Source organism: Molothrus aeneus, chromosome 9 (genome assembly GCF_037042795.1).
Source record: "Molothrus aeneus isolate 106 chromosome 9, BPBGC_Maene_1.0, whole genome shotgun sequence".
NCBI lineage: Eukaryota > Metazoa > Chordata > Aves > Passeriformes > Icteridae > Molothrus > Molothrus aeneus.
Genome location: NC_089654.1, coordinates 27,522,743 through 27,550,213, shown reverse-complemented (window position 1 = coordinate 27,550,213; position 27,471 = coordinate 27,522,743). Strand labels below are relative to the sequence as shown.

At 40.3% G+C, this 27,471-nt stretch overlaps 1 protein-coding gene across 4 annotated transcripts in view; it reads right to left on the bottom strand.

Annotated features, from left to right (window-relative positions):
• Positions 1-8,931: 8,931 nt before the first annotated feature.
• Positions 8,932-27,471, bottom strand: part of RALGPS2 (Ral GEF with PH domain and SH3 binding motif 2) — a 116,788-nt gene continuing 98,248 nt past the window's right edge. For all 4 annotated transcript variants that reach the window (XM_066556151.1, XM_066556152.1, XM_066556154.1 and 1 more), the window contains 5 exons: positions 26,848-26,953; positions 26,029-26,121; positions 18,789-18,894; positions 17,534-17,625; positions 8,932-15,657 (listed from right to left, as the gene is read on the bottom strand). In XM_066556151.1, coding sequence (XP_066412248.1) covers positions 15,628-15,657; positions 17,534-17,625; positions 18,789-18,894; positions 26,029-26,121; positions 26,848-26,953 — 427 coding nt within the window. In that variant the 3' untranslated portion in view covers positions 8,932-15,627. The remainder of the gene's footprint in view (positions 15,658-17,533; positions 17,626-18,788; positions 18,895-26,028; positions 26,122-26,847; positions 26,954-27,471) is intronic.

Genomic DNA, 27,471 nt, shown 5'->3' with positions numbered 1-27,471 from the left:
ACTGCTGAGTTAGAAGGGTAAGGAGAGCAGGGGACAACCAGGATACGAGCAAACAAGAGGACATTGATCCATGTGCTGCTGCCTAGGAGAAATATCTGTGTGCAGCCCAGTTGGCTTGGGCTGAGGACTGAGCACAGATAGTTATTGAGCTCAGCTTGGTTCCCAGCTGTGTACACTGGACCTGATCCTCCACTTGGGTAAATTTCCAGCTCAATTAGGCTGTGGATGATGACAATTTTACCAGCTGGAGACTGGCTGCATTTGGGGTTTGCTGCAGTGCCTTTTATCAGACAGCTGCACGTGTAAAAGCAGCTCTGAGAGATCACACACCTTACCCTGCTCAGGTGAGACACAGGCAAGCACAAATCTCAGGTGTAAACAACAACTGAGCAGTTGGGATTTCAGCTTTGTCAATTGTTAGGTCAGCATGGGCCGAAATTCCAAATGTGCCACATACTCAAACTCCCAGCTGACAAGAGAGACCTAAAGAATCCATTACAGAACCGAAAATGTGAATTTTCTTAAAGCTTTACATCCTGTTATCTACCTGTAACTCAGTACCTCCCTACACTGCTGTTCATAAACGAGGAGAACGACCCCAGATTGGAGACCCAACCCTGTCTCAGCATCTCTCACCCCAGCTCAGCCTCTCCAGGCCTCCTGGATCCCACGGCATTCCCCCCATGTGGGATGGCACGGGCAGGGCCGTGTTTGCTGTGTCTGAGCGTGCAGGGCACAAGCCCAGCTCTGTGTCTGTGTGGGATGGAGCAGCCCAGGCCAGGCCATCCCAGCCCACCACACACCTGCAGGGACTCCACACTCAGCCCACAGCTCTGGAATCTCTCTCCTCAGCCCTCTCTGCATAAATCAAGCAGCAGGGAGGCTCAGAAACATGACGAATACGTTGGCTAGAATATCTCCTGCTGTAAAGACACAGGAGGAAGGGGGATACTAAACTAACCTTGCCTTGGATGGAAAAGCAGCTGGAATTTAATGTTCTTGGAAGCCAGCCCTGGCTGTTCAGACATGGATCTGCCAGGGAAGTCCCCAGTGGAGGCATCGCTCATTCTCCAAAACTGAAACGTCAAGAGAAAGCCCTGGAAATCATTAAGCACTCTGTTCAACATTTCTTCAACAATCTCAGGCAGGGGAGGGAGGAAAAAACCCAAAAAGTGTCTCAACCAGACAAATTCTCAGTGTTAATATAAACCAGAGGGGGGATCACCAGCAATCTGAAGTGGAATTTTGCTTAATTGTGTCAATCTGAAATGATTACAACGTTAGACCAGCCTCAAAAAAACCAAAAAAAGAAAAAAAAAGACAAGAAGGAAAAGAGCAGGAAGAAAGCTAGGAAAAGATAACAAAACAGAAATGTGTTTGGCCTGGGCTTTCAGAGTCCTCACTATCACAGCCCACCCTGCCCTGTCCCAGCTGCACCCCCACACGTGGCAAACTGTGCTCGGCCATCAGGAACCCCCAGGGGGACAGAAATGGTGCTCAAACAGGAGGCAAAGAGAAAACCCTCCCTGGAGAAGAGCTAGCACATCCCACAGAAGCTGTGCCTCACTGGCACCAGCCCCACTTGGAAGTACGTCACTGCTTTTTCCTAGGGTTCCAATTAAAAAGAAAGGAGGTAATTTTGCCATCTGCCACAGAAGCACAGCTCTAGAAAAAGAGTGTGTGTGAGTTTTAATCCTACACCAATTTAGACACACACCCCAAGTGGCTTTTATGAAAACGCATTTCTGGAGTCTGTTCTTTCCAGCCCTTCCTTTCTCACAGATGTCCTGCTTCTCCAAACACTTTGCTAAGTGAGGTGCCTCCTAAATCACTGACACAGAGTGAGTGTGGAAACACACCCCAGGCACCACCACCTTCCACTAGAAACACAAATGATTCAGTCATGCCCACTGAAAGAACTAAAAACCCACCTGCCATTTTTGTAGAAGAGAAGCAAACTTGGTAAGCAGCAGGTGGAACTGGATAGGGTCTTTTGTTGATCTTGTCCTAAGAAAATAAGGTTCTGAAATTTATGAGTTGGGTAAACAGGTTGCTTATTGTTGGCTGATCCAGTAGGTGCCAGAAACAATTTCTCTTTTTCTGTGTGATCCAGAAAGCATTTGGGAATCTCTTCTGGATGAAAGCTGTATCAAGGGAAAAAAAAAATCATTCTGTACTCAAGTATCAGACTCAGGAGTCTGAGAGTGCTAAGATCAACTAAGCGCTAAACTTGATTTTGTTTTTTCTTTAAGAACCAGTAACATTTCTTACAATGCTGGAAAACACAGGTAACAATGGTCCTACTGAGGCCTGCTGCAGGCTGATGAAGCTGTTAACTCTGGTGTTTATTCTGTTCCCTGGCTGCTTGGACAGGTTCTGCCTAAAAAGCTGCTATGGAGCAGATGGAAGGGGCAGGTTTTGAAGCAGGCTGGAAGACAAGGAGCAGAAGGATCCCCAAAAGCAGCCCTGAGGGAAGCCTGGTACAGCCAGGCACTTCCTTGAGGGCTGGGGAAAGAAAGAGAGAAGCACAAGTCTAAGGTACTAGTGAGAATTTCCCAAATTTGTTTATGCACATCTATTATTGGACACATTTCAGCAGAAAAGACAGACATTGCTTAAAAAAAAAACCACAATAAAATGAGAAACAGCCTTTGTGCATTGGGATGAGACACCTCTTCCTAAACCAGGCTTCCCAGCAGAAACTAACCACGTTTATTCCAATATCTAGCAGCATACATTGGATTTAAGTTGACAGAAATAAAGAAGTTTTATCCTCCCACAAGTTGACTGCTATAGCAATTTTCATCTAAAGCAGCAGCAGATTACCAGGACAAACATATTCACAGGGATTTCCTTTCAAAAATCACTCTAAGACAAACATATTTTAGTGGCAGAAGGAAAAAAAGCTCACTAGTCACACCAGCAAAATACTATTTCCATTTAAATGAAGAGCATGGCAGCTCCAGTTTAATGGAAATTAAAGTGTGTTGGCACTGTCAACTTACTGTAAACCACTTGAAAGCTTTGTTTAATTTTTAATTTAAAAAATAATACAGGAACAGGACATTCTGTCAATACTTTTCCAGATCCAATCCCACTTTCCATGTGTGCTAATGGAACCCTTATAGTTCTCGATTCACATGACTTCAATTTGAGTTACCACAAGAAATGTGTTATGACTTCAAATCTTCAGCCTGATCTTTTAGGGGAAATTAAAAGAGCATTTTTCTGTGGCTTGTAAGTAATTTACAAAGTTAATAGTACAAAATATCTGTTTTCCATTCATCTTCAATATAATCTTTAATAATCTGTTCTGATTAATCTTTAATACCAACAAAGGAACTGGAGTCCAGCTTTGGAGAAACTGTATCAGTTAAAGTTTATTTTCAGCACAGCTGAGACCCCCATGATTTAAATTAGGATAAACAAAGGCTCAGAGGTCTTAGAAATCTCAGATTCTTTCATGTTCAGATATTGTAATCTGAATTCTTATCTTGCAAACTCAGATTTTGATAGAAGGTGTAACCAAAGGAAACTCTGGGCTACTCTCACTAAGTGGCAGGTTTCACAGTTGCACCATTTTGGCCCTGCAGTACAATTGCACTCAGTATTTTGCACTAATAAATTATTTTAAAAAGAACTTTTAGAAGATTGGTTTTGCTTTTGATATTTAACAGTCTGAGACTGTTCATAAGAACCCAGAGCAGCCTTCTCACATTGCCAGGCTGTGCCTCGTGGCACTGCAGACACCTCACTAAGAGTGGCATTTCTCTCATGACCTGATTAAACCCCACAAAAACCCCCACACTCATGGGTTTGCTGCCCACTGCTCCTTTGAGGAGCTGTAACAGAAACTTGCCCTCCTTACTGGTGTGAAACCTATCTTTAATCTATAGCCAGATTATACAGATTTGCTGCTCATGTGACAATATTCTCTTATTTTAGATGTTTCTTTTCCATTCTTGTGTTCCAGGATATGCGTAAGGAGCAGCTTCGAGTTTCACAATGTGGGAATAATACATTTTTGAAACACTAAAGTGAATTAGGAAGTAGATTTAAAACAGTAACATAACCTTAAAATATGAAGTGTTGTGTTTGCCTAAACTGCTCTTTTAAAGAACCATGAGAAATTAAAATTCATCTAGTTACCAACATTCAAAACAGCATTGACCTAATCCAATTTGTTATTTCCTTGCCAGCAGCAGATTTTTACTTTAATCTTACTGCCTATTACATTTCCATTGCATATCCTTGACACTGAAGGAAAAAATGCTGGGTTGATATTATCAGAGCATTCGATGTCATCATCTAACTAGAAGTGACAGGCAAAACAATATATTAAAGAACTCTTGCTTAACTAAAGCACTGGATGGGCTCAAGGTGAACCAGTCTGATGCATCCCAAAAGCCTCCTTTGGAAGTTCTTGCTTGGCAAGAGGCATGTTCATGCATGGCAGGAGGGAAAAAAACCCCTCTATTTGCTCGTTTACATTCAGTGCTGAAAAAGCAGCACTTCAAGGATCAAATGGCAACACAAAGCACCGAGTTAGAGAAAATAATAAATGTATAAGCCTTGCAGGATTTGTGACCTGCTTTTACTCTTGAAAAGGATCAGAATATGGGGGTGAATTGAGAGTTTTGCATACTTTCCCTTTTAAACTTGGACCTAATAAATTGTTTTTCCTTACTGTTTTATTTGAATAAACTATTTTACTCATATTTTCCCTGGCCACTTTTATGCAGACAGAATGGCAAGAGGAACACAGAGCTACCCCTTCTGAGGCTGGCAGGAGACTGAGCAGGAGCAGTGGGCTCAGTCATCCAAATGCATCATTAACCTTGGGAGCATTACTGATGAGCTATTGGAAACCCTTCAGCTCAGTGAGCTTTGTCTAGAGAATTGTTTTTATTTTTGATACTTTAAGCTTCTTTGAGTGCAAGAGATGGTTTTGTCACAAAATCCCTGAGGTTCCACGTCCACAGACACCCCCCTACAGCCCTGGCACTACCAGGATTTGAATGATTTACCTTGCCCTGAATTTTTCTGGGGCTGACTGTCTGAGACTCACAGCAAGGCCACTGATGGGCTCTACCTCCACACATCATCAGTGTCAGAAAATGATTTAAATCAGGGTAGCTGATGGATTTTGGCTAGAAACACCAGAGCAGACCTGCTCTGACAAATTCTTCCATTATTTTATGCATTTATGACCCATTGGAAAGTGCACTGGATATCATTCTGTTAGTGCTGCACAATGAACACAACATTTACTACTCTGCTCTGCCTCAGTTTCTCCACTGTAGTACAAGGACAGGATGACAGCAGCTCCCTCTCTGGAAGGCACTCAGACTGATGGATGAATCCCATGGAAGAGCAAACATATGAACTGCTTGTTGATGTTCTGAACTAAGGCACCACCACACTCTTGAGGAACAGTTTCCCCTGGAATCTTATAACCAACAAGGTACTGAATTTTTCAGCTTAGATTTGGACAAATGGGACTGGAAGCAGAGCAGCACAACAGAGAGGATTTCAGCAAGATGCTGTTTAGTAAATATTCATTAGATACCAGAGTAGCAAGCATGGTATATCCATGTACAATGGCTAGGAGATAGATAACCAAAATGGCCATCTACCCTGAAACAGTTTCCTCATTCCATTTAAGGTCTCTGAAGGAACCTCACAAATGTCATTCAGAACCTGAAGGGAGCCCACAAGACAGATGGAGAGAGACTGTTCACAAAGGTGTGGAGTGACAGGACAAGGGAGAATGGCTTCAAACTGGCAAGGGGCAGGGTTGGATGGGATATTGGGAGGAAATTCTTCCCTCTGAGGGTGCCCAGAGAAGCTGTGGCTGCCCCTGGATCCCTGGAAGTGCCCAAGGCCAGGCTGGATGAGGCTTGGAACAGCCTGGGCTAGTGGAAGGTGTCCCTGCCCAGGGCAGGGGGGTGGATGAGATGATCTTTAAGGCACCTTCCAATCCAAACCATTCTGTGATTCTATGGAAAGCTAAATGCAAAGTTGTGTGCAAGAACCCTATGTGTCATTGACATTGCATGAACGATTTTAACTCCTAAAAGTAATAAAATCCAGATGTCTCTGTATGACAAGATGTGAACCAAGATTTAACACAAAGTCTGGGGTACATTTCACATTGGCTCTGTGTTGGTGTGTTCATACCACATTCCTTCTGCTCTTTATCATCTTACAGCTTCTTTTCAAAGAAACCAATAGATTTGCAGGAACATTTTCACCATTGAGTCATTATCCTATTGCATGAAATTGAGAAAATGAAACTGTAAAACTTTCAATACACAGAAGTCATTAGAGTCAGAACTTACCTGGCTGAAAATTCACTCACTGTATGTTTATTCCTTCCTCTGAAGCCTCTGATACAGGTGTCAGAGAGAGGGAATGAGAACAAAAGCAGCACTGGTGTAACAGCACAGAATTTAATACTGATGGGGACCTGATTCCTGAGGTGAGAGTGACTCAGGTTTGGTAACTCCTATACACAGTACTTTGGGTATGTAATTCTAATCAGAAAAAAAATGCCAACACCAAATATCCCCAAATCAAGAAATTATAGTAGGTCAGAATTAGCCCATTTTGACTGTCTTGCTTTGAGTAAGTCTCAGATTCATGTTTATACTCATTAAAGAGAATCCTGCTGTTCCAGCACCAAGAACTCAGGGTTTGCATTTGCTTTTCCCAGCTCTACCATGACACATAACTGAGCTACTCCCACCACCATCAGTCTGTCCCTGAGCCACTGCTTTGGGACTGCTCCTGAATGAGGGAATGGCTCCCTCCTCTCATGAGCTGTTTCATATTCCAGTCACTCTGGAACACTGCAGCAGATCTGCAGAGTCAGGCAGTGAGAAACACAGGCCACAGTTTACCCCTGGCTGTCTTGTGCCATCTCCAACAAGCAATGCTTTGGTTACAGGTTTAGCTGCTGCTTTATTTGACCTTAGAACAATTCAGCTCCTTATCCCTTTTCCACAATGAAAGTGACACATTTTCCTACCTGAAAAGAAAATGAAAGAGAGATTAGCACTTTGTTGCTGGCTGGGTTCTTGTATGAGGTTTCTCTTTAGCTTAATAAATGCCTTGGACTCACTTTGTGTTTTCAAACACATAAACCCCACACTTTTTTAACCTGAAAAAATATGCTTTTATTTTGCTGTTTGCAGATCTCCTTTGAGCAGGCCCTTTCCAATGTTTTAGAATTAAAACAACATCATCTTAAACATTGGAATTATTCATCAGGTGCTTGACATGCTCTATCACACTATACACATAATAGAAAAACCACTTCTCTTACAGAGCAAGACAAAGACATTCAGTAAAGGCAAGTTTTGCAGTCTCTTGTACCAGCTCAGGGAGACAAGCAGAAGGTTTTATTTTGGATCTACATTTTGTCCTTAAGCAACAAATTGAACTAAAAATGAGCAACTGAATGAGGCAAAGATAAGTATTACCCATGTAAGGATGTATGCTTCAGTATTAATGCTCAATTAAAGCAAAAACCTAATAAAACTAAGAAAAACATTACTCACAAGTTAGAAGCACGGATTCAATCTTCTGTATTATCTGTTGATATAAAAACCATAACCCTGCTCTGTTCTGTGAAAGCATGTAGGCTATGCCAAAACAGTATCATCTGTTTACATCTGGCTGTCTTCTGCTCACATTTTTGTTACCTAACATTCTCACTTACAAAAACTAATATTAAAAAAGAGGAAAAGATCATCTTCTTCCAGCTGGGTTATTTCATACCTCTGTGGTCTGGTTTCTCTGTTTTTCCCACAGATGTGAATCCCTCCCCCAGCACTGTGGCTTCTTCCCATGCAAAAGGAAAAAAAAAGGGAAACTGAAGATGAAGTTACAAAACCAAGGCAATTTCAATTCTTTCAAATCTTACAGTTTCCCAAAGAACATTCAGTTGGTGGACTCAGCATGGGGAAAGAGCAGAAGTGTATCTGGAAATAAAATCATTCCAGTTGGGAAGCAAGGAAGGGATCAGGTGCCTTTCCCCCACCTCTTTTCTCACTCTGTGGATTTGGAGGCCATCTCCAAATGTACACAGCAGCCTGAGAGGCAAGAACACAAGGAAAGGGGCAAAAGGAGTCCTTGACATGCTCCTTGACTTGGAAAAAAGATAAAAAATACACAGAAGACTGTCACTCCAACTCCAGCCACTTCTATCAGGCTCTGCAGGGCTGCTACAGCCTTTCAGTATCCAAAGGCAAGGGAGAACCTGACTGACAAAGTCAAGGATGAAAACAGAGCCTGACTTGGAATCTTTGCTGTGGACAGAGATGCAGTTCCAACAGGGGAGAGAAAGTCTTTTCCAAGAAGGAACCAAACCAAGAACCTCTTTGCTCTGTGCCTCCTACCTTGCAGAGCATGGAGTCAGCTTTTAAGTTAATAAAGCAGCTTGCTTGAAAATGTTTGCTATGAAATGAGCATCTTTCAAAAGGGGAAGAGAGGAGGGAGAGGAGGGAGAGGAGGGAGAGGAGGGAGAGGAGGGAGAGGAGGGAGAGGAGGGAGAGGAGGGAGAGGAGGGAGAGGAGGGAGAGGAGGGAGAGGAGGGAGAGGAGGGAGAGGAGGGAGAGGAGGGAGAGGAGGGAGAGGAGGGAGAGGAGGGAGAGGAGGGAGAGGAGGGAGAGGAGGGAGAGGAGGGAGAGGAGGGAGAGGAGGGAGAGGAGGGAGAGGAGGGAGAGGAGGGAGAGGAGGGAGAGGAGGGAGAGGAGGGAGAGGAGGGAGAGGAGGGAGAGGAGGGAGAGGAGGGAGAGGAGGGAGAGGAGGGAGAGGAGGGAGAGGAGGGAGAGGAGGTCACCAGCTCATTAATTTTTTTATTTCTTTTCACACTATTGACGAGAAAGCATTTCTCAAACTCAGTAATCTGGAAATAAGAAAAAGGAGGGGGTTACAAAAATCTACTTTATTCCTTCTCTCTTTGTAAATACATTTGAAATGAATGGTTCCATTAAGGAGAAAAGGTGAAGGAGCCCAAGGCTCACATTCTGACAAGCATTTCACAGCATTTTCCCCAGGGCTGTATGATCAGTAAGGCCTCACAGCATTACAAAGGCACAGAGAGTAGGGAAGCAACACCAAACAAAGAGCTAAGGAAATACAAGGCTTTGCATGCTATTCATTCATTCTTCATTTTCAATTTATCTTCCATGTAGTTGCTCCTTAAGAGCCAATCTGCCTGATGACTGCTTTCAGTGAGTTTAAATCTACCACAACTTTAAGTATAGAAACAACAGACAAAAAAAAATCTGATAAACTACCAAGGAGAGAAAAACCACATCATTTAACAGAAAGAACTCTGAGACCAGACATACATCTCTTCAATGAACTGTACTTCCCTGCTAGTCTTTAGATTTCCTTTGCACCAGTGGACAATGGTATCTTTACATGCTTCATTTCAAAGGGTCATTGAAAAATGCCACTAAATTCCAGCTGATCTCAGCACCATTCCAAAAGACAGTCAAATTCCACCAGGCAGGAGTTTCAATGCAGTGTTTAAAATGAGAAATTAAAACTTCAGACACAGGCCATCTTTTAAATCATTTATTTCAGTAGGAAAGATTTTTGAAACCTGTTCTTAAATTCAATTAAACTAGCTTATGCAAACACACAATTTTCACACACACACACACACACACACACAGAGAACAAAGTATTAAAAAAGGTGAAGGAAGAGGTTTGAGGACAGCCAAACTGCACATCACTCAGAGAGATCATAGTGCAATCCCTCCATCCCTGGAATGCCTCACACCAGCAGGGAACATTAAAAATGGCTTGTGTTTACTGCATGACACCTTGACCCCCCTTCCAGTGATGGCTGGTCCTTACAGGATTATTATAAAACACTTCTATGTTTCCTGGTGCTTCTCCCACTCCAGTACAGTCGTTTTTGAATGGATACACTCCTGCACACAAGGAGCCAGAAGTGCCAGTAAACCAGGCACCCTAGAACCCTTTATTTCAACATTGAATTGATTTATACTGCTTGTCTGCTTTGCAGTTTCAGCTGTGAACAGCTTTGGAATGGTAAGAAATTACTTCAGCAAACACACATGAAGGCCAGAACCCACCCAAATAAAGAGAAATAATAATAATCAAACACACAAAGGAAACAGAGTATTTATGGTGGTTTTAGTCACTCAAGAGCAAGACCAGGCTACCAGCCAGAACTGTGCCATGATCTGCAGGAATTTGCATTTCATTACATTTTATACACCTTCTTTTCCTTAGCAACTCAGTAAATTGGAGAAAACTTGTCAGCTCAGCTCTGCAACAGCCAGAGCTACACCAAGTAATTTGTATTTTCTCTTCTGACTTTTCTTCTCTCTTTGAGTATTCTTAGAAAGAGTAAGATTAATTTTCAAACTAGCCTTCCAACATCTGAATTTACAAAAAGACTATAGTAAAACTGCTGTGTTTTTGTAAGGATATATTCCAGGAAAACAAATATTTACTTGCTTAAGAACAACACATTCTTTCTTTCATTTCCCCTTCCAAAGCTTCTGAAGTCTTTGCTGCTAAAACAGTCTCTAGCAGTTGTTTCAGTGAAGGACAGTGCTCCCTACACAGTGTTGGCACTAGAAATACAACATACAAAACTGAGCTTTTGGGATATTAAGATGAAGATTTAGCTAAGCCTCCTCTTTCCCCAAGCAGTTTTTTCCTGTGGTGCTTATTTAGAACAAAAAGCTTGCAAGATAAATTGTCTCCTAAGAATGCTCCTCAGTGTTTACCTCAAAGTGGGACAGACAAAAGCAAGCTCCTTTCTAATAATGTGAGCTCCTGAGCTCATGTGGTCTAGACCATGGCTTGGACTATGCTCTCCATTTCTCCCCCTCACTAAATCTACTCAAGAGACATACCAAAATAAAAATAAGCTAATTTTTAAGAGGTCTGAGCTACTTCTGATAAAAGCCGAACAAGCCCAAGCTACCAAAAACCCCTGCATTTTTTCCTAAAAAGAGGCTATTCAAATACAGAAATAATACTAAAGCAACTCAAGCACAGCTATTTTACACTGACCAAAACAAGTGACTGCTGCAGAAAAGCAATGGCTGTCAGGAATGTCACCTCTTGGAGCACTGAGGACACAGCCTGCAAGTCTGCGATGGTGGGACTCACCATTGAAATAAAGGAATTGGTCTTCAAGTTCATAATAAGGCACTGACAGAAGTCCTGCTCCAATCCAAGCACTCACCCTCCTCATGCACTACAAATCAGAATGATGGTTTGTAAAAGAAGGGATAACCCCTAGCAAAGAATTCCATGTCCACTCGTACAAATCCTTTTGATGGCAACTTTCCCAAGCCAAACCACCTTATGAACAAGCTGCTTTTAGAGAAAAATTAAAGGAAAAGGCTAATATTAAAGAATAATAATAAAACTTTCACAGCTCTCTCCTTGTAGGATGAACAGACAATTCACTGATGTGATTTAGAACCAGTCTTGGGGTTTTGATGCTGCAGCAGGCAGCACTAAGAGCTGGCCATGAATAAGGTTGGAACTACTAGTGTTGGTGAGTTAGAATACCAAACAATTAAAAAGGACAAGTAATGAAGAAAAAGGCCACTGACAGAGCCAGAAAAAAAGCATCCCATGTTTTTTACCTTCATTTGGACAATATTTGTTACAGTTAATTAAAACCGTAATATCAACTTGCCTTTTGTCAAAAGAGACCTCTGCTTCTCATGTGCCTCAGCAGCACAAAAACCTGCAACTGCTTCTGCTGGGAGAGAGAGATTTGCTGTCACCATGTGTTAGGTCTGATACCAATAGAGGAGCACTAGTGTTGAAAATATAGAATGCAAATACGGGGGCTGATGTTGCAAGAAGCATTAAATTTGATTAATTTATTCCTAGTGAGGAGTAGATAACTAATTAAACCCTGCTGTGTTTTTTTATGCTTCCTTTTGTTTCCAGTATGTTTTCCAATGTGCATATTTCTCTAAACATGATTTTAAAGCAGGGTGCTAAAGCTCATTCATTAAGTATTTAGGTGACTCATTTAGTATTTGTAGTTTTAATGCCTATAATGTGCACCTAAATACTTATTGAATCATAGTAGCTTGAGTAATACTCCTCTGGCATAAAACAGACATCTAAAAATGAAAAAGTGTCTGAGCTGAGCTATGTTTATTCAAACTACCAGAATGTTTTAAAAATAAAAGTTATAAAAACTATTTGCTTTAAAGGGCATTGGAATAGAAATCAGGTTTGAAAATCCAAGCCAAAAATAGCAGAGATTAATTAGATAAAGGTTAACGCTAGGCAGTGCAGTGTTACGTATTTTTAATGCAATGCACCCATTTCATAAACCAGACATTCCCTGTTGCTTAATCTTTCCCAAAACTTTTATTTTAGCTAAAAGGCTGGTTCTCAGTCTGCAGATAATTAATATTCACATCTGAAGTCTTGCTAGAAGAGCTACTCTAAATAATTTTTGCTCAAATACAGCCAAAACAAGGAATTGCAAGGGGCATCCTTAGCTTCATAATCAAAACATTAGGGGATAAAGTGACAAATATTAGCTGAAGTGATTCAGCACTTATTAACAAGATAAACAATTAGAGCAAGACATTAAAAAAGAAAATCAAAGAGAAACTGCCAACTGTCTGAAGCAGTCTGGATGACAGCCTTACCTGAACACCATGAGCTCGCTGCTCTCCTTGTTTTCTCAGCAATACTTTCAGTTATTTAACGTTTTAAATGCCTTTTTTTTTAAAGAAAGAGCATTAGTACATTCTTTACAGTGTGTCATTTAACTTGTCTGAGTCTTTCCACAGCTTAGCTGAGGCAGCTTTCCCTGAGGGAGCAAACCCAGCACCTCTTTCTGAGCACCATTTAGCTCAAGCTCTAGAAATGTCAGTGTTTGTGCAGGACTACGTGGCCATAAACAAAGGGAAAGTACTGAACTACTCACTGTGACAAGTGCCAAAAATACTTCCTGTGTTGTCATTACTCACTCCAGTTATTCTGGCTACACATTTAAAGAAACTCCTCCCATAATATTCAATCTCTCCCACAAAAACTCAGCAGATCTGAGGGCAGAAAACAAGGAAGAGTAGGAGGCCCAAGGACAATGAAAGCTGGTAACAGCAATTCATTAAATGATGATTTGTGAATTCTTTTCCCCACCATCCTCCTACCATAAAAACCTAACTGAAAACAGCTGGAAAAATGCAAAAATCCAGTGATAAATGACATGTCCTGACCTGGCTCTGTCCTTAGCAAAGCTGAGGGCTGTCAGGCTGTGGCTCCCAGTTGCATCTTTCCTTTCACTAACAAAAGAACAGACACAGTTATGCTGCAATGAACCTAGAATAGCTTATTTAAAAATTCAAAATCCACAGGCTATTATCCACAATGCTTAAAAAAGGGCACAAATTGTTAATAAAACCCAAACAAACACATAGTCATTGAGGAGAAACACACATTAGGTAAGTTTGAAAACGGAAAAAAACCAAACTCAAGCTGTGCAAAGCCTACTAAAGTAACGCTGCTGGCTGTCAGGATGTTGTCTTTACTATACACCCAAAGTGGGTAAACCTGGGAGATGTGTGAATTGCAGAGGGATTCAGCACAAGAAACCCCTTCCCAAAATTCATGAATTCAGAACAGACTTCATTACCAATATAAAAAACAGCGACAAAAGAACTGCAAGGGGAGCCAAATTCTCATAGTCCTTGTGGTGTAATTCCAACAGAAGCATCCTTCTTACTGTTTTTCTTTCTATCAAGAGCCAATTCAGAACAATTCTTGGAAACATAAACCACCCTATTACCCTTCACATTACCAAGTGGTTGGGGTTTTTGTGTTTTGTTTTGTTTACTGTGAGACTGGATTACCCTTCTTTTTGCCTGCCAGAAATCAAAAATTAATCATTTCCATTACACGATTAATTTGACTCTGGAAAAAAAAAAACCTCAAATGTGAATTTATAGGCTTCTACTCAGATGCAATAAACAAACTATACATTTTCAAAATAACAACTACTAGTAGAAACCTTTATTAGACAGTCAGAGAACTCTGAAACAGACTGGTAGGTAGCTTGTTTCTGTTTAAAAAGGAGAATTCATCGTGGAATCTGCAAGCATATTTACGGTCACTAAACCACAATGTCAATGGAACAGTTACTACTTTTTCACAGACTTCAAAGCTCCAATATCAGAGTCATATTTTGGACAATGTTTCCTTGCTTTACAAAGATCATATTTTTGAAGATTAAAGAAAGACCAATCATCCAGGAAACTAGGTGATGTCAAGGAAACCCCAATAAAGCAAGAATCAAAGTCTTAAGCATCAAACACACACATAAAGCACAGCTCCCTTTTTACAACCATTATGTTTTTCTCTGTGAGTAATTTCAGTGACCAAGAATGATTCCTGTCAAGGATGGAATTTTGATGGCCCCACACCTTTTCTCTCCTTAGGTTATCCTACCTTCTAATAAATTAGTTAATTGCCTGAAGATCAAAAGAGCTTCTGCATGTAAGGTCTGCTTTAGGCCATGTTATCAACACCACACAACGTCAACTACTTTGACCGAGACAGATACTAAAATCAATTATTGCCAAATGAGAACATGAAAGCTTGAAATTGTGCCTCTATCTTTTTAAAATGTCCATCTGAAGTGATATTATGAAACACCACACACTAACAGTGGTCCCTAACTGATAATTAGCAGATACCCAAAGTCAAACATCTCAGTGAGCTGTACCCAGGTGTTGGTGTTTTGTCATTCAGCTTTTCTGTGAAGGAGTCACAGGCATAGAAACACATGGGATGAAAACACTCAGTTCTGACCCAACAGTGCTTTCAGTTTTGTCTCATACACACACCCCCCCCCGACTGCCCCAAACATGTGTTTTTCACCAGGAATTAGGGCTAAACGTACCAAACTGATTTTTGGCTCAGCTCTGTGCCCCTGTTGGAGTCTGGCTCCCATACAGGACCAAGGTTTGCAAGCTCAGTGCTGCTCTGGACTTGCAGTTGTGTTGCATTTCTTACAGGTCTGAGAGAAATAACACTGCTCCAGGCTGTGTGCCTGGGACAAGCTCCCCTCCAGGACTCCTGGGATGGCCTAAACAACATCACCAGAACATGTAGTACCTTTTACCTGGTTCATACACAGCTTTTGATACAACTCTTAAATACCAGTTTACCTGTTTTCTTAAGAATGCCTAAAAATGTGAGTTATTTTCAAAATTAGTATAAAGTTAAAAGAAACTCAAAACTAGCTACAATCTATTTAACTCAAGCACAGCACCGCCAGAAGTTTCACACACACTATTTGGTGTTTCATGTTGTTTTTCCTTTCACTCTTTAAGGCAGTGGTTTCCACAGGTCAGTTCTCAGAACATAATGAAGCATGGTCCATGGCAATTCATGTTGCAACTCCATTTTTAATTTGGGGGACTCCACTCCCCAACCTTTAGTGGTTTTGTTCAGGGCTCCAGAGTTCAGAGATTGAGTTGACAGGTTCTGTTCTGGCACAGAATACAGCTGGCACATTTTTCATTAGGACCTTGTTCTCAATTATGAGATGGTTCAAATTGTCCTCTTTTATTGTTTTGAATTTGCCTGTTATTCAAAGGTCATCAAGTTGGCAGGAACCTGAAAACAAAAATATAAATCATAGAAGAATTTACGTCAGGTAGTAGCTACTTGCATTCAACTGTTTCACAGACTAGACCCCTTGCTGAAATGTACATCATTCTGTCTTCAAAAAAAGGGAGAAGGAATGCAACTGCCATCCAGCAGGAAAAATATACTTAGAGCTGCAGAAACCCCAGGTATAATAAAAACATTAAACTCCTGTGAGGGTTACAATTTTCTTATATGGTTGTAGAACTTCTTAATTTTGATGACATTTAAGATTTGTCATCAAAACAACCTTAACATGATAGATCTCAGCTCTGCTAGACAAGGAGAACCCTCTCACTTGAGCCTCAGCTAGAAAAATCTTGGCACACAGATCAGTGATTGATGTAGGCCCCTTGGTCTTTTTAAAACTAATTTAAAAAAAAAGAGGCATAAACAATTTTTTGGGTTTTCCTATAGCAAACCTGAATGCCTGTTGCAGCTATCACTCACGAAGAAATTAAAGCCAATGTTTGCAATATATTAGTTTATATCCCCATTTTCCGTTCATCAGGAATGTGTCTGACACCAACATCTCTCATTTAGTCAGGTTATTAAAGAGCCACCACATTCCTGACAACTGTCAATAAATAGTCAGTTTGGTCAGATATGAATCAAGCATTCCTTGCTCTGCATTTGCCATTTACCTGTAGATGCAAGAATGCTCAACGGGGCTAAAGCTGCACCATGAAAATCACAAATAGTGTTTATTAAAATAGTTCTTACTATTACTCAGCTATTACTATTAAACAGCCAAGGTGTTTATATTCCATTGAAAACACATTTGAACATCCATTTTTTCTAAGGCAGTTACACTGTTAACAGTAATGAACAGTATTGCCAACCCTTACTGAACCAGAGCTGTCTTTAGAGGACAGTTTTTCACCACTTACTTATAAACTCTTTGCCACTATTTGCTACCATTCCCACTTTCTCCAGCCAGGAACACAATTTCTCTCCTTTGCACTGTCTCAAATACTTTCATAGGAGCTTCTGCAACCCACCTTACTTCTTAAGATCTCTCTCAGAGGCAGAATTGAACAAGAAAGCACAGAAGGAGCAGGAAAAGCCTTTTTGTTTCCCCTTGAAACTCAGTAGGATTTCTGCTCTGGGAACTCCATAAACAAATGTGCAAAGAGAAGGAAGAGTTCAGGGAGACAAAGGAACTTAAAAAGGATTTTGCTGATGAAAAAGGTCAGTAAGAATTTATACAACAACTGCATTTAATAGGGGTTGGAGTCTTATCTTCCTTTTTGATTCATAGAAAATGCTACTTTTGCTTTCCACGACTGGAAAATGTACCAAGGGCTGAACTACTTTCTGTACATTTTAGGAATACAAAATACATACACAGCAGAAAATATGTATGCCCATGACCTGAAAATAGGCACTTCAAGAGAGTTATCTGGAATTGATATTGAATGCTGCAGTTCACAGCTTTTTATATAATTGTGCAATAGCCTTTTTCAAATGGGCAAGACAAAAATACTTCACTCAGGTATTTTAGAGCATTCCTTGCATTTCCTCAATTTCTTTAAATGAGTCTCAAGGTAGCCCCAAATCTTTCCTCATTACTCCAGAAGCTCTGAGGACTTGTTTGCAAAGGGCCAAACAGAAAAGCCAAGGGAAATCCATCAGCACATGAAAGGGGTGGAGAGGCTGCTCAGGGAGCACACAGAGCCCTCAGTGACAGCTTGGTCACCTCAAAAATCCATCAGCTCTGAGCTCCTAAAAGCTCATTTCATTTCATTTCATTTCATTTCATTTCATTTCATTTCATTTCATTTCATTTCATTTCATTTCATTTCATTTCATTTCATTTCATTTCATTTCCCTGCCTTGCTCTCACCTGTTGTCTGTTGCTTTGGCAGGCAGCACTCAGGTGTTTGAACCAGAGCATTGCATTCATTCTGTTTCCAGCTTGAAATTTATATGAATTTCCTAAGAAAGAGAAAAAATTGATGAAGAAACATTAACAGTGCTCCTTTTTAAACACTTAAATCCTCTTGAATACCCATATTCAACCTCTAAATTGAAGTACTATGAGAAGATTTACTAATAGATGGTCCATATAACTTTACACTTTGTCTGGAATAGGTCAATTGCTTGACCAATTGAAGAAAAGTTTCAGCTTTCCTCTCTTCCTTTCCAACATTCTAGATTTCAACTAATGCCTGTCTCAACTAGGAAAGAACAAAATATCCCTTAAAACAGAAGTGGTTTTGTTCACTGCCATTACTGTAACTGGTTTATAATATCAGGATTTTTTTTAACCAAGTGCAAGGCATCACTGAAATGCACCCTGGAAAGCTACATTTGAAAATATCTGAAAATCACTCCTAAATGTATTGATACATTTCAGACCAGTATTTTCAGTGGCTGGAGTTACACAGTGCTTGTTTGGGTTCAGGAAGGTAAAGTGTTACAAAAACATTTCAGATTGCTGTTGCAGAGTTTAAGCTGACAAGCACTCACAATTTATATTTCATATCAGCAGTGCTAGGAGAGATGTTTGGAAATAAAATGTACTAAGACCTGAGGCAGACAAAGCAATAAATAATTTTAAGCTCCTTTATCAGAACTTCTAATAATGTTCTTTCTGCACAATTTGAAGTGCTGTGGAAAAGTAACATTTTCTTCAGAGCTTCAGCTGAAAGCAGCCACTGTGTTGGAGTAATGGACATCCACAGGCTCCTCCACATAACAGTCAAGATCTCTGAGGGCTTTTTCCTGCTAATAGCACCACATTTGAACAGATGGTTTGGGTTTTAGTTTTCACTTGGAGAGAGCTGCTCAAGCAGCTAGTGTTAGCTGAATCTTTTTTTTTAATTGTTACTTAGATTTCACATGAGAAAATGCTTTGAAGTGTTCTAAATATATTTTAAAAGAATACAGATGAATACTTCCAATTAAAATCACATCTGAGGTTGTTAGGAGTTTGGAGAGTTCTCACAACACATGGGCTGTTGCTCCCATGCATTCTAAAGGAGAAGATGACATGTTGGACAGCAGCTGAAACTGGAAGGATGTCACCTTTCACCTGCTGGTTTAGTTGCTGACAAATGACCTCAGCAAAGAAAATGCTGATTCTGTGCACTACTTACCCTTCTCAGAATCAGTCAATAAGAAGAGATCTGGATGCTCAGGGTCATCTGCCATCATCACCATCCAGCCCACCACTGAGACACTCTTGCTTGGTGTGGATTTGAACTGGAAACACAAACAGGGATGAAAATGGAATTAAAACAAGAGGCCAGATCTGCCCAGAACAAGCACCCAGCAGGGCACTTCCTCTCGCTGTTAAAGATTGGGTAACTTCAAATGAAGCAGAGCACTTCACAAGATTAAGAGAATTAACAAATGTTGTATGAAATTAGTGCAAACAGAATTTAAGACAATATATTCAAAACAAATTAAAAGGAAGATCACATTCTGCAAAAGCTTGTTAGACATCTAATCTGCACTGCATGATTACAGCAGCATTCCTCACCACATTAGTTCACATTTCAATGTACAGTATTGTTCTAAAGCATATTAATAAAGGCCAAACTATTCCCTCCACTGTTCACAAACAAGAATTGAATTGCCTGTGCTATAACTATTCACAGTTAGCATGCAGTAATTATTATAGCACTCTGTAATTACACATAACATGAGTCCTGGGGACAAGATAACACAACTGTGTATTTAAATATGATTACCTGATGAAATAAATGGATGAAGTGAGGATGTAAATTCAATAAACAAGGGCCCAGAAATGGGCAGTCACGCTCATTTATCAACAAGATGTTCAAAATGATGGTGTTCTCCTGTTCCAGGTGTTATTTATGGATTGACAGGTAACTAAGCACAACACTTGTCTTTGCTACACCAGTCCCCTTCCTGACAGCTCCTTGCCCCCACTGTTTTTCATTCACCTGGTCACAGTGTAATTTTCTTCTTCTCATGCTTCTCTCAGTACCAAGCTCTACTCACCCGTTCAATCCCACTTATCTCTAGAACATAAGCTTCCTTTCTCCCTGACCTACTTTTTACCTATTCATAGACCCACCCAATTCACTTCTCCTTGCTTGCTCAGGCAGTCCCATCCATGCCCCAGCTCTGGATTAATTCAGTTTCTCTCATGTCTTTGGCTGCCAGGTCTCCTCTTCCCAAGTTCTTGGGTCCAACAGAGACTCCTCCATCAATCCCTGCACTCTCACCCTCTGCAGTGCTTTACCCAACTTCTCTGCCCAGAAAGTCCAATTCTGGTGTTTGCTCATCCTCATCAGATGCATCCTCCTCCTATCCTGTGAATCCCCATTCCAACCTCTTTATTAACACATCAATTTTGATGTCTCTTTAATTGTATTATTAGAAACAATAAAATATTCTTCAGATTGTTGTGGCTTGAAGTCATTAAAATGAATCTATAGCTCTAAAATACTTTTATTTTTCATGCTAATGTGTCGTGTCAACCCACTACATAATGCCACAAGACAGATGCACAACATTAGGCACCAAGTTACTTTTGTTTCTTTTAGAACTATTGCTTTAGTATTACAATCCTGGAACTCTGGTTCAGCCAAGGAAAGAGTTACTGGTAATAAGTTTGAAGGTAACATGAGCAAAGTAAGAGTTTATAAGAATGTTCTCTGCAGGGGAATACAGTTGCTTTATAAATAAAATCCCACTGCAAGTCTAATGTCAGTTATTCTAATCTGTGCCACAGATTAACTGAAGGCCTGGAAGGTCACAGAATCATCACAGAATGTTCTGGGTTGGAAGGGACATTAAGGATCATCTCATTCAATCCCTCTGCTACAGGCAGGGACACCTCCCTCTAGACCAGGGTGCTCCAAGCCCTGTCCAACCTGGCCTTGAACACTTCCAGGGATGGGGCAGCCACAGCTGCTCTGGGTATCCTGTGCCAGGGCTTTACCATCCTCACAGGGAGGAATTTCCCCCTGATACCCCACCTATCCCTGTGAAGCCATTGTCTAGGTAAGATTATCTGTCTGGGACCTGCAGAACTGGCTGCATTTTAAACCCTAGTTTAAAATCCATTAGAACTTGGAATGAACAAATGTTAGAACAGAAGTTAAAAGAAAAATTATTTAAACTAAGTTGAAAATAGTTTAAGAGTCCAGGTTCTTTGTATACACACACTAAAGTAAAGTATCTCAGAGAGGTGGACAGATGTGGTAAAGCTTCAGAAGAGGAGCAGGTAAATTATAAAGCTCTATCAGCTAAGATTTCATTACAGTGAGGGCTGTAACTCTTTCAAACAGAAACTGAAATTTCTTTGAGGAGGCAGTAAGTAATGTCAGCCTGAAGTAAAAATTATGGCATTTTATCTGAAAGAAGTAATAAAGACAAGGAAAGAGAATCAAGTTAAGTATACAACTCATCATTCTTTCAAAAAAATGAAGTGTATATAAAAGATTTGTTATGGACTCACTGACAACACTGCCTCAAAAAGTATGATGACACAATTTAACACTGCAAAATGCAAACTTTCAAGTAGTCCTAAAGCATTAATAGGTCTTTTTCACAGAGGTGGAAATTTGAGTCACAAAGCAGTTTTAATGGATTATAGATCAAAATGTACCTTTTGAACAACACTTATTTCTAGAGTTTCATAGACACAGCACTTTGGACTTTCCTACCTTAGTTGTATATCCCAGCAGGTATCCAGTATGTGACACTGCCATGCAATCCAAACTGCCAGAGCTCCTTCCCTTTACTTTTCACTCCAAACCATCAGTTAATCATGGTGCTTCTCTATAAAATGAAAAGCTCCACACAAGGAAAGTGTTTCCTGCCAGCATCAATCCATCATCTCTAGAAACACATGTCAGCCTTCCATCCCTGTGCTCAGCTGGATTTGTATTCCATGTTTACACAGTCCCCAGGGCAGCTCATTCTCTGCTGATGCACAGAGCCTTGCTAACAGCAAGCCTGCTTTGTTAACATGAAGGGAATGAAAGCTTCATTGTAATTTAATGTTCCTGGTTCCTATTTGCTTTTTGTAATACAGGCCACTGGAATGACTCTTATTATACACATGGAAAACTGCACAGCTCTGGCACTAGGCTTCACATAATTGATTTTTGCTGTTGTTGTAGTTGTTGTTGTTGTTCTGAGCTCAAAGGCTTTTACAAGTAAATCTTTGAATCAAAAACTCTGAATTAATATGTGAACAGACTTTTCACTCCAACATTTTAGCACCTACAAATCTCCTCCTCCACATCTCCTGTTGAGATTCTACAGATTTATAATAATCAAATAATTTTCTTGGTGGCTGAACATCCTTCCCAGAATGACGGCATTCTTCATCAGGGTATTTCAGTGAAAGTGCCTGACCACAAGTACCAGGTTTTCTACCCTGCAAATAAATTGATCTAATTTTGATTATAGCATGCAATAGAAGGCTTAGAACTAACCAGGGTTTGTACTCAAGCATGAAGCATAAAAGGTCTCTGTTGCTTTTCAAGCACCTACAAACACAGAAAAATCTCTCATGCATGTTATGTTGTCACAGAAATTGGCAAGGCTCTCAGTCCAATCACTATAAACAGTTATTTTACAGGTGTAGTCACATTTTTCAAAGTGCTCATTTGAAGTCTAAGTTCAAGTGGCTATTCTTACTGTTGCCCTTTTCTAAACGTGCACAAGTGCTGCAGGTTTTCACAGAGGCTTCTCTGTGAGTTCCATTTCAGCATACAAGATAAAACCATTGTCCACACATTCCTCTCAGACTGTGCTGCACTACATTTCTGGGCTCTCAAGTTCACATGCTTATTTATAGACAATTCTCCATTACTGTAGTAATAACTGAAACCTGTTCACTATTTAAACTCAATGCTGATTTTATGCTGTTACTCTTAGGAGGTGCAGCACACAATGCTGGATGCACTCCTTGGCCTTTGACCACAGGCAGGAGAAGAGCTGGCTTGTCTGTGTCTAAAAGGGAGGGGATTTCTTGCCCCTTTTGCTGAAACTACTCTGGGATTTTTATGAGGTAATTTTCCAAAGAGGCTGGCTATTATAAGCCTGGAAGAGCTTTGAGCGTCGATGCATTCCAAGCTGCCTGGAGCAATTGCAGCAGCAGAATGGTCAAAAGCATGCCTGTAATCAAGACACGTTTACCCCGAGAGCTGCAGCCAGGAAACTTTATATAGCAGACTGAGCCTTTTGTTGCCAGGGTTCCTTTCCATGTCACAGAGGGCTTGAGAAAGGAAGCAGAAAAGACAGATGTTTAAATGGCTCCAGAAGATGCCTGGAATATTTTGCTGAGGTAAATCTCCAATGTATCAATCTCTGAAAAAGAAACCTGCTTCAAAATAGATGGCATCATCCTTTTTATCTGGGAAGTAAAAAACCCCAAAGCCTAAATCTAGCTTTGGATCTCTTCATTTTGCAGAGTGAACCTCTTGGGAATATCACTGGACAGTATCTGGAGCATTTACTCATGCTCTTGCTATCTAGGGATGATTGACCATCTGCAGTTCATTCTCTCCTGATTAGCTTTTCCTGAAAATGCAACCAAACATGAACTGAAGCATGACCCTTGACAAGCCACCTCCACAGACTTCAGAACCAAAGCTGAGGCTCTGACAATAACTCTGCAGTGAAATGGATGGAAACCTAAGCCATCAATAGCCAGGCTCAAAGTACAACACAGGCAGAGCAGCTGAACAAGTTACTGACCACCTATTATTAGCCTGTTTAATGAACTGGAATCCATCACCCAATCCCTCTGTCTCAACAGCAATTACCAGGTTTCCCACTCTAATTTCAACATAAAGGTCCTGCTCTGTGATATAACAACCTCTGAAGCAGAAGCTTTCTGTGACTACTCACTGCAAATTATTTGTTTAAATAAAAGACAACCCAAACTGTAGTAAATAGTTATTACAATAGATAAACCTCAACTGCACCTGGGAAACCAAATCAGAGACTGAGCTCCACAACAGGCTTAGCATCCACAAACAGAACAGAGCCTGTCTGCTGCCCTAAAAAGCTGAAAGCAAGACATGAGCTGTGTACAGGCTGTGCTGGACAGTTCAGCCCAACTTCAGAGAGCCAACTATTGAAAAGAAATTAATGTTCTTCAGCACTCATTGCTTTTGACTACCACCCCTCTTCCTCTTCCTGGGAATTGCCTTGTTCAAACTCCTCTCAGTATCTGCAAGCCACAAGGCTGGTAAGGCTCCTGATGGGGAATCCTGCAAGCACCCTGGACCCCAACACCCCCTCACCTCTCCCTGCAAACTTCCTCAGTGGTTTGCTGGAACAACAAGCCACTTTTTTTCCTCTTGGACAAAGAAACACAAGCACACAAGCAAGTGAGACAGATCTTGGCTTCTTAAGCCTCTGTTCACCAGCAGTTTAGATGCTGTAGGTGCCACAACATATCAGAGACTCAGAGAATATCAGAAGTCAATTCAAGAGGTTTAGAAAATAATCTCTGAAAGAGCACTGAAAATGGATGTGACTGTATTTCCAGGCAAAGTAAAGGCTTTTACAGGAACAGGGACTCAAGAAGTATCAGGTACCAGATTGTTTACCTTTTTCTTTCATTTACTTTTGCTAAAGAAAGGGCAAGACTATTGAAATTATTGAAATTGTTATTCTGAAGGAAACAGGTAAACAATGCAAATTTTATATACTTAATTTCCAATCAATATAATTCCTTGCTAACCAATTTTTTCAAATTCTCTAAACCTGCATGTTATTTAGATTGTTTCAAAATGCTAACACAGAATAGTAAAAAAGCTTCTGAATAAATAGATACAAGTCTGGTAAAGTCCTCCATAATTTTGTAAAGAACAATGAACCAGGGAGACTTACAAATACACATTCTATTCCTAAAAGAAAACAAAATGCAATTTTGGCACAAAGCCCAAAGGAATCACAGCAGTAACAGGAACACAAAGTCTGACATTACCACAAAAATTTCTTTTCCATTTCTCAGTGTTTCCAGAAAAAATAGGCAACTAGCTGCGAGTGACATAATGCCAACAAAAGTTCTCTTCTGGTTCCTTCTTTTTTTTTAATACTTTGCATTTCTACTCATAGGAGCTTACAAGTCTGCTCTTTTCTTTTAATGAGGTGGAATCCTTCCCTAAAGTTTTCACTGAAGCCAGAAACAAATGCATCCAAACACACACACTTCTCTCAAGACACCCAGAAGACAGAAGGATTGGCTGATGAACCTTCAGCCTGAAGGTTCAAATTAAGTAGGATCAGTTTCAATCTTACCTAAGCAAAGCTAGTAGGGGTGGATGGCCAAGAAACCACATAAATAGTTCTGAAAGTAGGGAGTATTAGAATACTGTTTCCTAATGAACTTCCAATAAAAAGTGGGAAATAATCTCTTAGATTAAGGGAAGTTTATACACAAACTTTCCACACAGCAACTTCAAATATCCAGGAGCCTGCAAACCAGAAATGTTGAACTTCAAATCTCCTCCCTCTGCACATAAAAATGTTAGGATAAGAAAACAGCATTTTGTACTAGAGTCCCCTTTACAAGGATTTCAAAAACAGAACTCAGTCTGCAAAATTCCATAAGCTCTATGCAAAGCAAGTGTTCTACAGTGACACTTGGCATAAATTAACCTGAAACACCTACCAAGGCAACCAAGTAATGATACAGAGTAGTGAATGAACTCAAGTATCTCAAATTTTACCCAGTTTCTTAAGAGAATCATTACGATTAACTAGGGACATCAAACAGGAACAATGCACATCTTAACATCCATACAGAAAATCCTCTTGCTCCTTCCCCACACAAGCAAAACATTTTAGCTTCTTTCAGATCAAATTGCAGCAAATAAGAGGAACTCCAGCATCATCTGACATTGCAGCTCTCTGCTGAGCAGATGAAGTGTTTGGTACTCCACTGCAGTTAATGGCTTACAGGATTATACAGAAAAATCAAATGGTCTAATTTTACTACACAGATGAAATCAGTGCATGTTTAATTGTTCTATCTTGTGACTGCTCAATTTTTCCTCATCAGGGCTTGCTTGGATTTCAAACCATGACAAACTGCTGCAAGACTGAAATCATCCAAAGATAGAGCTTTGAAAATGGACAGACCAATGACACAGTTCCCCTCCTAAAAGACCAGCAAAGTCAGAGACACATGGCAGATACAAAGCAGATGTTCTTGGTGTGGCATACAAATGTAAATGATATTTCCCTGGGGTGTATCCATATGAGGTGACTGACTGACTGGGAGACAGGATAGTGCTGACTAGAAATCAGGCAAGGCATGAACTACTCTCAGTGTTTACACCAGGAAATCACATTTCAGTTTTGGCAGGTGATACTGGAACGTGCCTGCATACATACATGTTTTCTCTCTGTAGCCTTCAGGGATTTTGCAGCGTAGTAGAAGAGTTGGGTTCCACACAGTGCTACCCAGTATTTTGTCCAAGATGCTACCTGCAGAGAAAACAAACAAACAAACAAACCCAGAAGTGCAATGGATAAGTGAAATGCTTCATAACACTGAGCTGTGAAAGAGGAGGCACCATCCTGCAAGAACATGAGAGCACTGACTGTCCAGCCAAGCATCAGCCATGTTTCCAAAGCTGCTGTTTGTTATTCGTGCAGGCCTATCAATGCATGAAAACTCCAGAAAGCAGAAGGAACATGTGCCTTTCCTCTCTGATCTGACAAAAATGTTCTGCATCTTGCTCTATACTTCCTGCAATCCCCACAGAACACTTTGTGCAGAGTTCATCTGTCCCTTTCCTTTTCCATCTTAGGTGCTGCCGTAAGGTATCCCCATCATCCTGACTTATAATTTATCATCAAGTATTTGCAATGTAAATGCTAAGGGTTATCATCTATTGATAGATTGCTGGGATTTACCTACTGTTAAGGAAGACAAAACACGATTCTCTCCATTTTATAGTCATCTGTAACTGTAGAAAATTCTATGCAGCATCCTCTTCCCTTCTACTTCTGATTTATATGTATAGCCTTACAAAGTGAATAAATGCACCAAACAAAAGGATTGAAACTCTGGCAATGACCCTAAATCTTAATCAGCAAGGCAGAGAAGATCTCAGACACTTGAACTGGTTGCCCAATGGCCATTTTACTGTGTTTATAACTGGGCAAAGGAAGAAGGTGAGAAAATTAATTTATTAAAAAAAATCTTACTGTAGGTTTTTTGCCTTCTTTCAACAAAGTCTTCCTCCTGAGAACACCTTGAATAGTAACTGCTCCTGGATACAAATGAACAGCCAAATCTTCAGATTCTAGGGAGCTGAAAGGAGCATGTGAAGAGTTGTGTGAAAAAATACTTTTCCTAAAGTAATTTTCCAACCATTATGAAAAACTAAAGCAAATACCTTTATTGTAATTTGAAAACATCAACTTTCTATTTATTTGACTTCATAGTGGAAAAAGACTTTGGCTGTTACAAAGAATTGCTGTTGTGGAATTAACACTTGCAAGCAAAAGTGATCAGAAAAATTAATTAGCCAAGCAGGTAATCCTTAATTTAAAAAATTAAAACTCAAAACACTGAAAGACAAGAAAAATTAATTTTTAAAAGTAAACATTTGAAGTATATTGGTAAAGTTGCTGTACATGTTAAACCTCTCCTTCAGCCCTGGCAGGAAAGATTTGACTGTTTTTTGGTTAGAAACACCAGAACCATTAGCACATCAAAAACAAAGCACAGCTCAAACATGCACAATCCTTAAAATATCTGAAAGCAAGGAGAGTGGGAGGGAGCAGGAATAAAGAGTAGAAACCCAAACCACAGCTTTAAGGTGTTTT